General features: G+C 44.6%; 1 protein-coding gene across 1 annotated transcript in view; it reads right to left on the reverse strand.

The window, feature by feature from the left end:
* DYRK4 (dual-specificity tyrosine-(Y)-phosphorylation regulated kinase 4) overlaps positions 1-9,977 on the reverse strand; it is a 50,573-nt gene extending 40,596 nt beyond the window's left edge. Inside the window, exons 1-2 of the mRNA XM_011996277.1 lie at positions 9,904-9,977; positions 4,107-4,200 (exon numbers count right to left, since the gene is read on the reverse strand). Of these exons, the coding sequence (XP_011851667.1) occupies positions 4,107-4,200; positions 9,904-9,941 (132 nt within the window). The 5' untranslated portion in view covers positions 9,942-9,977. The remainder of the gene's footprint in view (positions 1-4,106; positions 4,201-9,903) is intronic.
* Between the last annotated feature and the right edge of the window lie 632 nt (positions 9,978-10,609).

Consider the following 10,609-nt stretch of genomic DNA (forward strand, 5'->3'; position numbering starts at 1 on the left):
ATGTAAATTTATATCAATATGATATAAATAAAAGACGATACAATATGACAAAATATAAACCCAACTACAAAAATTACTAATACATCATTTGACATTTATTGTTTTCACACCAAGTGTTTGGAATCTGGTGCATATCTGACACTCACAGCACACCCCCAGTAGGACACATGCCAGGGGCCATGTGCCAAGGGCCACCGTATCGGACGGTGCAGTTCTGGAGGGCAGGAGAGACAACAAACGAGTAAGCAAACAGATTTGTCATTAGAAAGGGAGGGGAAGGAAAGCCTCTCTCAGGAGGTGATATACAGCAAGCGAATGATTGAAAGGCTCTAAGAAATTAACAGAGAAAAAGCACCTGTGCTTTCGGTGCTGAAACTAGAAATGTGTCTTCAGTGTGATTCTGGATGTGCTTTGTAGCATCTTGTGGTTGTCGAGGAGATCGTAATGTAATATCCTAAATTACCAGCTTCCATCCCTAGGACTCTCTCCCAGGTTCTCTTCCTGGTATAGCCTAACCTGTGATCCTGGAGCTCAGCTAGCTCCTTGAGTCCCAGAAACCAGCTGAGGCAACGCTGAGATGCAGAAAAGCCGGATGTCCTCCAGCCTACTGGGTGAGATGACTGAGGACCAAAGGGCCTCTTTTCCCCTGCCGGCAGTTACGAGAAATGCAACACGGAGCATTTTCCTGAGAGTTCTTGCCAGCTGAGCAGAAAGGATAGGGGCCCTCCACTGGCATCAAGGTTCTACCCCGTGTTAGTCCAATGAATAGGGCATTCTGAAAAGAACTCCAGATTACTAGAGAGAGAGCGCCACACTGTTGTCTTAAAGTCAGGTGAAATCACATTTTAAAATTTCCCTGGGCTGAAATGTTACCAAGATCCATATTAAAATCTGTGAATACTTGATTATTATAAATATTATACTTATAATCTATAATTTTAAATGTTGTGAAAAACATAAATTATGATTAATTTATTTAAATATTTAAGTTGCCCTCTCAACACCTGCTTGAGGCAGTAGGCATCGTGAGATCCACAGCTCTCTCTTCTTCAGTGTTTTTTTTTTTAGATGAAGGGATTATAATTCATACAATTCATTTTCTTTCTCCAATTAGTATCATAACTGTCCACTGAAACCCAAGACCTGTCTCTTATACACATCTAGATGTGTATAAGAGACAGGTGTTAGCCAGGATGGTCTCCATCTCCTGACCTCGTGATCCGCCAGTCTCGGCCTCCCAAAGTGCTGGGATTACAGGCGTGAGCCACCGGCCTAGCCCTTATTTTATTTATTTTGAGACAGGGTTTTCTTCTGTTGCCCAGGCCGATGCAGTGGCTGGTGCAAGGACGGCTCACTGCAGCCTCAACCTCCTGGGCTCAAGCGATCCTACTACCTCAGGCTCCCAAGCAGCTGGGACTACAGGCATGCACTACCACACCCAGCTAATTTATTATCATCATTATTATTACTTGTAGAGACGGGGTCTTGCTATGTTACCCAGGCTGGTCTCAAACTCCCAGGCTCAAGTGATCCTCCTACCTCAGCCTCCCAAAGTGCTGGGATTACAGGCGTGAGCCACCGCGCCTGGCCCTTATTTTATTTATTTTGAGGCAGGGTTTTCTTCTGTTGCCCAGGCCGATGCAGTGGCTGGTGCAAGCACGGCTCACTGCAGCCTCAACCTCCTGGGCTCAAGCGATCCTACTACCTCAGGCTCCCAAGCAGCTGGGACTACAGGCATGCACTATCACACCCAGCTAATTTATTATCATCATTATTATTACTTGTAGAGACGGGGTCTTGCTATGTTACCCAGGCTGGTCTCAAACTCCCAGGCTCAAGTGATCCTCCTACCTCAGCCTCCCACGTGCTAAGATTACAGGTGTGAATCATCACGCCCCAGACTTACTTTATTTTTGACAATTCCTGTCATTGTAACTGCAACAGAGTTTGCTTTCTTTAAAAGTCATTGAAATGTGTAAGGAACTTTACAGGAAAACATTTAACAGAGCTATCATGCAACAGAGAGGCGTGGAAGACAGTGGTTAAGAATATGGATTTGGTCGGGTGTGGCGACTCACACCTGTAATCCCAGCAGTTCGGGAGGCTGAAGTGGGAGGATGGCTTGAGCCCAGGAATTTGAGACCAGCCTGGGTAACATAGCGAGACCCTGTCTCTACTTTCAAAAATTTTTTAAATAACAATTTAAAAAGAATATGGGTTTGAATTCTGTCCTCCACTCACTGGCATTATGACCATGGGCTAATTGGCCTTGCTTGTATATCAGTTTTCTCCTCTGTAAAACTGGGGATAAAATAGCACTTGCTGCTAAGGCACGTGTGAGTCACCTCAGTACTCAATAAATGTGCGCTCAAGCAGCTTAAAAACGTGCACGTTGCGGCGGGGCGTGGTGGCTCACGCCTGTAATCCCAGCACTTTGGGAGGCTGAGGCGGGGGGATCACGAGGTCAGAAGATCGAGACCATCCTGGCTAACATGGTGAAACCCCATCTCTAATAAAAATACAAAAAATTAGCCGGGCGTGGTGGCGGGCGCCTGTAGTCCCAGCTACTCGGGAGGCTAAGGCAGGAGAATGGCGTGAACCCGGGAGGCGGAGCTTGCAGTGAGCCGTGGTCATGCCACTGCACTCCAGCCTGGGCAACAGAGCGAGGCTCTGTCTCTAAATAAACAAATAAACAAATAAATAAATAAATAAATAAATGAATGTGCAAGTTGCAAACCTCATGATGATTTTGCTAAAATAAAAGCATAACCAAGATTGTTCTGTTTGCATCATATTTTAACATTTGAAAAGAATGCCATCTTTATTATATTACCATGTTTTGCTGGAGATTTATTATTTCAAATATTTTACAGTAATTTTTATTTTATCAAAATAAATTTGTTTTAGGTATTAAAAATTGCACCTATAAATTGCAAAATAAACGTGTTTTGTTATATGTGGTAATGGCACGGGTAGCGGGGTGGAGCAAAGGACTCTGCGTTAGGGCCCATTTGTATGAGTTATAATCCCAAGGGGGACAACACTAGAGTTAAATCAGGAACAGTGCTTGGAAGAGGAAACCTAAAGTCATAATTTTAAGGAAGTGTATGTGATTTACAGGAGGACCATTTTTGCTAGGCCTTGGGTTAGGCTGCTGAACTCCAGTTCTCCCAATCAGTGATGCAGGCAGGATTCAGAACAAACCTGAATGCTTTGGGCTGAAGTTTGGTGCAAAACTTTCAGGACAAAGACCCCAAACAATATGATCTTTTGAACACACTAAGAAATGCAAACTGAGTGGGATTAGATTTTTAAAATACACCTGATTTAGAAGTTGATCCCATAGATGGTTATCACAAAGTCATCCCATCACAATTTTAACTTCAGTGCAGTGGCATTTTACTAGTTTTCGAGGCAGAGTGAAAGGAAAGACACCATGTCTGTATTAGAAAAAAAGCAGATCTTGGCCGGGCGCGGTGGCTCACGCCTGTAATCCCAGCACTTTGGGAGGCCGAGGCAGGTGGATCACCTGAGGTCGGGAGTTTGAGACCAGCCTGACCAACATGAAGAAACCCTGCCTCTACTAAAAATACAAAAAGTAGCCAGGCGTGGTGGTGCATGCTTGTAATCCCAGCTACTTGGGAGGCTGAGGCAGGAGAATCGCTTGAACCCAGGAGGCGGAGGTTGCAGTGAGCCGAGATCGTACCATTTCACTCCAGCTTGGGCAACAAGAGGGAAACTCCGTCTCAAAGGGAAAAAAAAAAAAAAAGAAAAAAGCAGACCTTTTCTGGAAGTGTTCTTGAACTATTCCAGGACACTTCCAGTAGGATCCCACATATATAGAGCAGAATGAAAGATACCATGTATGCACTCACCTAGGGTCTTCTCGAATACAGCTCACCTGTTAGATGAAGGCCTTGCCCGTCTGCTGATTTTCCCTCCACACCCACCCAGATTTGGCCCTGCCAATCAGCGTGATCCTCCACACCTTTCCCTTTGCACTGTCCCCAGAGGTGCTTGGGGCACACCCATCAGCACTGGGCCCTGAGTCCCTAGGTCCTCAGGATGATACCTCTCTTCCCCAGTGAAAATTCAAGGATCTTTACCTTCGCAGAGGTGAGCTTTTGTTTCTTTCTTGCTTTCAAAACCAGGAAGGGAGTCAAATCGCATTTCCTTGGCTTTTTAGCATCCATTTGAGTCCTGCAAGAGGGAAAGTAAAAAAGAAATTGGCAGGAGGAGTCAAATCTAAGTAATGGCCCACACACTCAGGGACAGAAGAAAGCAGGCAGGTTTGAAGAAGAGAAGGCAACAGGCTTAAAAGCAGGAGCAGGGTCCCTCTTTCTCCCTTGCTTCCTTCTGATGGTCACGTGAGGTCAGGAGGTCAGAGCAAGAGACAGAAGCCAGGGAAGCAGGAAGAGATAATCCGGTGATTAGCAGTTTAGACAACCAAGCCGGAAAAAACCATTTCCCCTACTTCACTGGAAAGTAAACCTCATGCTTCTGCCACAAACACAATATCCCCCTACAAGATGGGCATATTCGTGGGCTACTTAGACAGTTTAATGCCTATAGAAAAAGAAAAGGGGGACAAATGGTAGAAACACTTCCTCTAACTCTCATTTGGCCATGTTTGCATCTTTTTCATTCAGAGCACAGTTCTGTTAATAATTAACTTACTGCAAAACAGAAAAAAACCTTGCACACATTCATGGAATCTAGTGTAAGCAATAATTTCTGTAAGTGGAAGGTGAGTCTTAGAGGGGTCTCAGGACACTCACATTCCCTGTTACATTAGCAGAGCACCTGCTGAAACTGCTCACTCTGTGTCCTCTGCAAGTCCCTTTTCAGCTTCTAACCTTAGCCAAGAGCCAAGGGAATCGAGAATACAGGAAACAGGGGCAGAACAGGAACCAAAGCAAATGTTATCACAGCTTCTGCAAATCACTCCCCTGGCAGGCTCTTGCAGACGCCACATAAATGATGATGGCACCACAACTCTGAAAGTATTCAGAGGATTAACACAAAGTCATGCTACCAGGTATTGTGGCATAACTATTAAAAAATCAGAACTTGTCCATAAGGGGAAGTTAAAAAATCATGGCACACATATGTTTTATGAAATATAATGCAGTCATTTAAAAAATAAGGTAGATCTTTATATGTGCCCATAATGTATTGAGCAAAAACAGTAGAACATGTGTGTAATATAATCCTATATTTATTTAACAAAAAACGAAATGCTTGCATGTCTTTATACAGGCGTATTGAAAGATCTGGAAGAAGTGAACTATAATAGTGACCTCTAAGAAGTAGGGCTGGGGGAGGTAAGTGGGAACATTAACTATAATATACATACACATACATACAATATGAAAAAATTCTGCACAAAAGCAAACAAAAATTACCAGTAACTTCTCTGCTTATGATCATAGTTTCACTTCTTCCTTCTCTCCTTTCTTTCTATAAACATTTGCTGAGACAATTTCACTGATAAACCAGACATGGTCTCTGCCCTCAAAGAGAACTCCTTATCCAGGAAAGGAGGTACACAGAAGAAAGTAGATCATGACAATGCATGTGATCAATGTATTAATACAGGCTTGTGCCACCAGCTCCCAGAGCATGCTTGCAGGTGTTGACTAAGTCGGCTGGGGGAGCTGAGGAAGCCTTCACGCTTGAGCAGGGTAGAACCATCTCTGAAGAATGAGCAGGGCAGGCGGGAGTGTCAAGGGCAGATGGAGGAGGACACACAAATAACATAAATGCGAAAGAACATTGTCTTTTCCAGAAATTTTGAGCACTGTCCTTGGACATTGCTGGTGGAGGGCCAGGGAGGTAGATGAGGTTGTAAAGGGTCACATAGTCCAAGTTGGAGTCTTGGAACCTACGTGGCTATGCTAAGCCTGGGCTGCAGATCAGATGTGTATTCTGGTACCATCTCTCTGGCAATATCATGAAGCACGATTTGGAGGAACTAGGAAGGCATTTTGGGTGTCTAGGTAAGAGGGAATGAGAGTCTCAACCAAGGCAATGACAGTGAGGATAGAAGTATGAACTTGGGAAAGACCTGGGAGACAGAACAGGTGAAATTTTGGCCACCAACTGGACATAGAATTTGTAAAATCTCAACTTTGGGCAAAAACGAATACAACAATTTTTCCTGCCAAGACTCTGCATCGAGTGTTGCCTTCCTTTACTTCACAGAGATGTAGGTGACTATGAAAGTACATGTGGGATAGGCATGGTGGCTCACGCCTGTAATCCCAGCACTTTGGGAGGCCGTGGCAGGTGGATCATCTGAGGTCAGGAATTCGAGACCAGCCTGGCCAACACGGTGAAACTCCGTCTCTACTAAAAATACAAAAGAAGTTAGCTGTGCGCGGTGGCTCATGCCTTTAATCCCAGCTACTCGGGAGGCTGAGGCAGGAGAATCTCTTGAACCCAGGAGGCAGAGGTTGCAGTGAGCTGAGATCGCGCCACTGCACTCCAGCCTGGGCAACAGAGCAAAACTCCATCTTAAAAAAAAAAAGGTAAATGTGAAATCTTCCAAACAACTGGAGCCCTTTCCTCTGTTCAGCTCTGACAGCTCTGGAGGTAGAGAAGGAGCAAACACTGAAGGAAATGCTGAGGAATCGTGGAGTCTTGTCTCAATGCCACCTTACACACAGTGCCATGATTTTGAATTAGCCGTTTGTCCTCTCTGTGCTCAGTTTCCTCACCTGCAAAATGATGAGACTGGACCAGATGACTTCTAAAGTCCCTTTAGGGTCTAAATTTCTTTAATTCTACAAAAATACTGACAGACTAAAAAAAAAAAAAAATCTGTTGTGACTTATTCCAACTTTGCCATCCCTTAGATAATTCTGTGATTATTAAAGACTAATTTGTGCCTTTCTTATTTTATGCATGAACTCTGGCTTCCAACAGTACAACTTAACCCTTGCTCAAACCTTTGCAAATGCTACCTTTTTATCCTCAAAATATGTGGTGAACTATGTGGAAAAGAATTAAAATGCTTTTTATATTTCGTTTGTATCTTGTTACATGAAGGATTGAAGATAACCAATAAACTCAGCTCAGAACTGGAGTGAATGTTCCTTTGAGAACTGAAACCAAAAGTTTGGCCATCCTCATTTCCATCTTACATGCGGATCAGAGTTCCCCTTCCCCTTCCTCTCTTTCCTTGAGCGTTCAGTGGTGCGTTTGCCTAGAAGTTCATTTTTTTTACTTGGTCAAGAGCTTTCGCGTAACTTAATTATCTTAGGTGTATATATTTTTTGTCTCATATTGATTGTTAATCTTTCGGGGACACAGATGGTGAGCCTGCATTTTTTAAAAATTCCTTTTGGGGTAAGGACAGTGACTTGTCTATTGAAAACTTGGTACAAATTTGCTGAAGGAAGAGAAATCTAAAATAGATTAATTCATCAAAAAATTCCAGAGCATCAACTGCGTGCCAGCTACTGTGCTAAGCATGGAGGATTCAGACATAAATAAAACAGAATCCTTGTTTTCAAGGAGTTCAAAGTCTCAAGGGCAAGACAGATCCACAGAGGTGCCAGCCTTACTGCACTGCATAGTATTTTATATTAATACACATACATTATCTATGTGTAGAGTACTTCAATATCCAGAAAGGAAACAAGTCTTTTGAGATTTACCTGTTACGATTTTAGTATTTCTACTGCAATTGCCAGTTGCTTGATCTTTACGCCCTGGGGGCTGTCTTTGGGGCAGAAAGTGTGGCAGTGTAGGGTTTGCAGGGATTCCGTTTGCATTCTGTGAACAGGTGATAATGTTTTTAACGAACTTAAGTTACATTCATTTTTTAATTGATACATAATAGATGTATATATTTATATTTATGTAATATATAATCAAGTCAGGGCTTCAAATTATTCACTACTAGCTGTTTTGAAATATACAATAGATTATTGTTTACTATTTTCATTCTACTGATTTATTGAACACTAGGTCTTTTTCTTTGATCTGACTGTATTTTAAGTCACACTCATTTCTGCCAAAGAGAATTCCTTGGACCCTCTGCATATATCCCTGAAACTTTTGAGGGTTCACGGACTCCCAGACTCTAAAGAGCTAGAAGAGGTTTTGGAGACCATTTCATCCATTTTCCCACACAGGGAAAGAATCTTCTTTCTATGGTATTCCTGACAATCACTCTGTCTATACTGGAATATTTCTATGACCGAGTGCACTGTTTTTCTAGGCAACCCATTTCACACTCAACTGTTAATTTACAGATGGTTGGTGCTTGGTATTTCTTGGAAGAATAAACTGTATTGAGCAAAATTTCCTCCACTGATCCTTGGTAACCTCTGCAGAGTACTAAGGAACAAATCTGTCTCTTTTCTACCCAAGAGTTCTTGAATGTTCAAAAGCTGAGTAGAGAAAAGCTTTCTCTCCCCTGCACCTCCTCATCTCCGGACATTCTGTGAAGATTTTTCAAACCTGTCTTCATGTGATGGCACATCCAGGCCTGACAGAGAGAGCCTGCCTTGTGGTTGTTCCTATTTTCTAGTTTTTTATGATCTCAAAGTAGCTACAGTTTCTAGAGTCCGGATTATGTTCTACTTGTTGCTAAGTCAGGCAGCAAGACCATGTCCTTTGATGTGCTCATTGCCTTTCTATTAATGCAGCCTCCACCAGCATTTGCTCTTTTGGGAGCCATCACAACACACTCAGATGGGCTCAGAGCCAGCTGAAACCACTAACTCCCAGAACTGGGTCCTCCACACGCTTGAGAACTAGGCATTCTAGCCAACAATATGTGGAGTTGGAGAGGGCAAAGTCAGGGGAGAGTGGCTGACAGACTGCTAGAGAGTCCCTTTCGGTTTACCTCTGCTTTCTCCATAAGGACCAAAACAAACAAGAGAAACAACAGATTTAAGTAACGGAACCAATCAGGTAGAGCCCATGTTTGAAGAATTTCTTAGAACTCCTAGGTTTTACATACCGACCACATGTAGGTGATTAAATCGCTCAAGCAGGACAAAGGACATTTCCATTTGCTGTTTCCACCGTTTGAACTTTTCCACTAAACGGCCTCCTGCTTTTGCCAAGTCTCCACTTAAGCCTGGGCAGTGAAGCCTGAATTAATATTGATGATGCTGTCGGTTGCTTAAGACATGTCAGAGGGGTCACAATTTTCCTAAGCTCTGAGGGACTGCTGGACATTTCCAATGCAGCAAATGTCACAGAACAGCCTTTAAAATCCCTCAAACTGTGCATTGTTCATCACTTTTTTAAGGAAAGATTTGCTAATATTGGGAATTTCCTCGGAGTGGCAGCTCTGGGTGTGTGATCTACATACACCTTAGCGTGCTTTTGTGTCAGGGGCTGGGCTGTGGTTGAGTACAAAGGTGCCCAGGCATATGGGCTGGGTGGGAACATGGGTAATACCTGCCAGAGCCTCACCAACGCGAGGCGTGTGGTCGTGGACCCACTTATGACTGACAAGAGGACATGCAGCAAAGAAGAGAAAGAAAGGGAGGAAGAAAGTCTCGCGTCCCAGTGAGGGCTGGGAGCACAGTTCCAAGGTAGGTCTGATGAGTTCCTCAGAACTCCTAGCTCCCTGTCCTGCACTCAGCTGGAGTCGGCGATGCAACAGCATCTTAACAGAAAAGTATACTGATGTTGGATTCCGGGGATGCAGTCGTCGCAAAACCTACAACTGTATTTTCCTTGTCTGTGCACCACCCCCCGCCTCTCTCTCTCTTTCTCTGACCCACACTCCCCAGTCTACTCTTGCATTCCGCACGCTTTTCATTCTCCCCCACGACCCCGTCGACCAGAAGCTTCGTGGCCTAAAAGAGCGCAGTCGGCCCTAGCTGGCTGGTACTCGCGCCGGACCGCACGCGAAGTACCAGCCTCCGCGGCCCTTACTTTGTTCCGGTGCGGGTAGGCGGCGGGAGGAGCTGCATGAGGATGGCGCGGACCGCCTGCCGCTGCGGGAGGCTGGGAGAGCCCGGCCGAGTGCAAGGGACGGCCACGCCCTCCTCCCGTCGCTATAGAAACGGCTTCCGCCCTTTTTGTGACTCCGGAGCTGAAAGGGCTTACTCAGGCTATGGTCCCAAACCACCTTGCAGTGTAGCAGCCTCAAGAACATACTTCTCGTCCTCCCACTCGCATTCTCTTGCCCCAGTTCTTTAAAGCATAGGGCAAGAATTGAACAAAACCTCAGCAAAAAGAGCTTAAAGGTGGTTGCCCAGACCAGACACGTGAAATTCTCCCTCTTCTCCCCTCCTTCAAGCACAGCATGTGGTTATCAGAATTACATCACAAAAGTTCTGGCAGGGCGCGGTGGTTTGACACCTGCAATCTCAGCACTTTGGGAGGCCCAGGCAGACCACGTGAGGTCTGGAGTTCGAGACCAAACTGCTGAACGTAGTGAGACCCCCCCTCCTCCCCCACCCCGTCTCTATTTAGACATTTTTTCTATAATCCCAGCACTTTGAGAGGCCGAGGCGGGTGGATCACGAGGTCAAGAGATTAAGACCATCCTGGTCAACATTGCGAAACCCCGTCTCTACTAAAAATACAAAAAGTAGCGGGGTGTGGTGGTGCGCGCCTGTAGTCCCAGCTACTTGGG

Source organism: Mandrillus leucophaeus, unplaced genomic scaffold, assembly GCF_000951045.1.
Source record: "Mandrillus leucophaeus isolate KB7577 unplaced genomic scaffold, Mleu.le_1.0 Scaffold508, whole genome shotgun sequence".
NCBI classification, from domain to species: Eukaryota; Metazoa; Chordata; class Mammalia; order Primates; family Cercopithecidae; genus Mandrillus; species Mandrillus leucophaeus.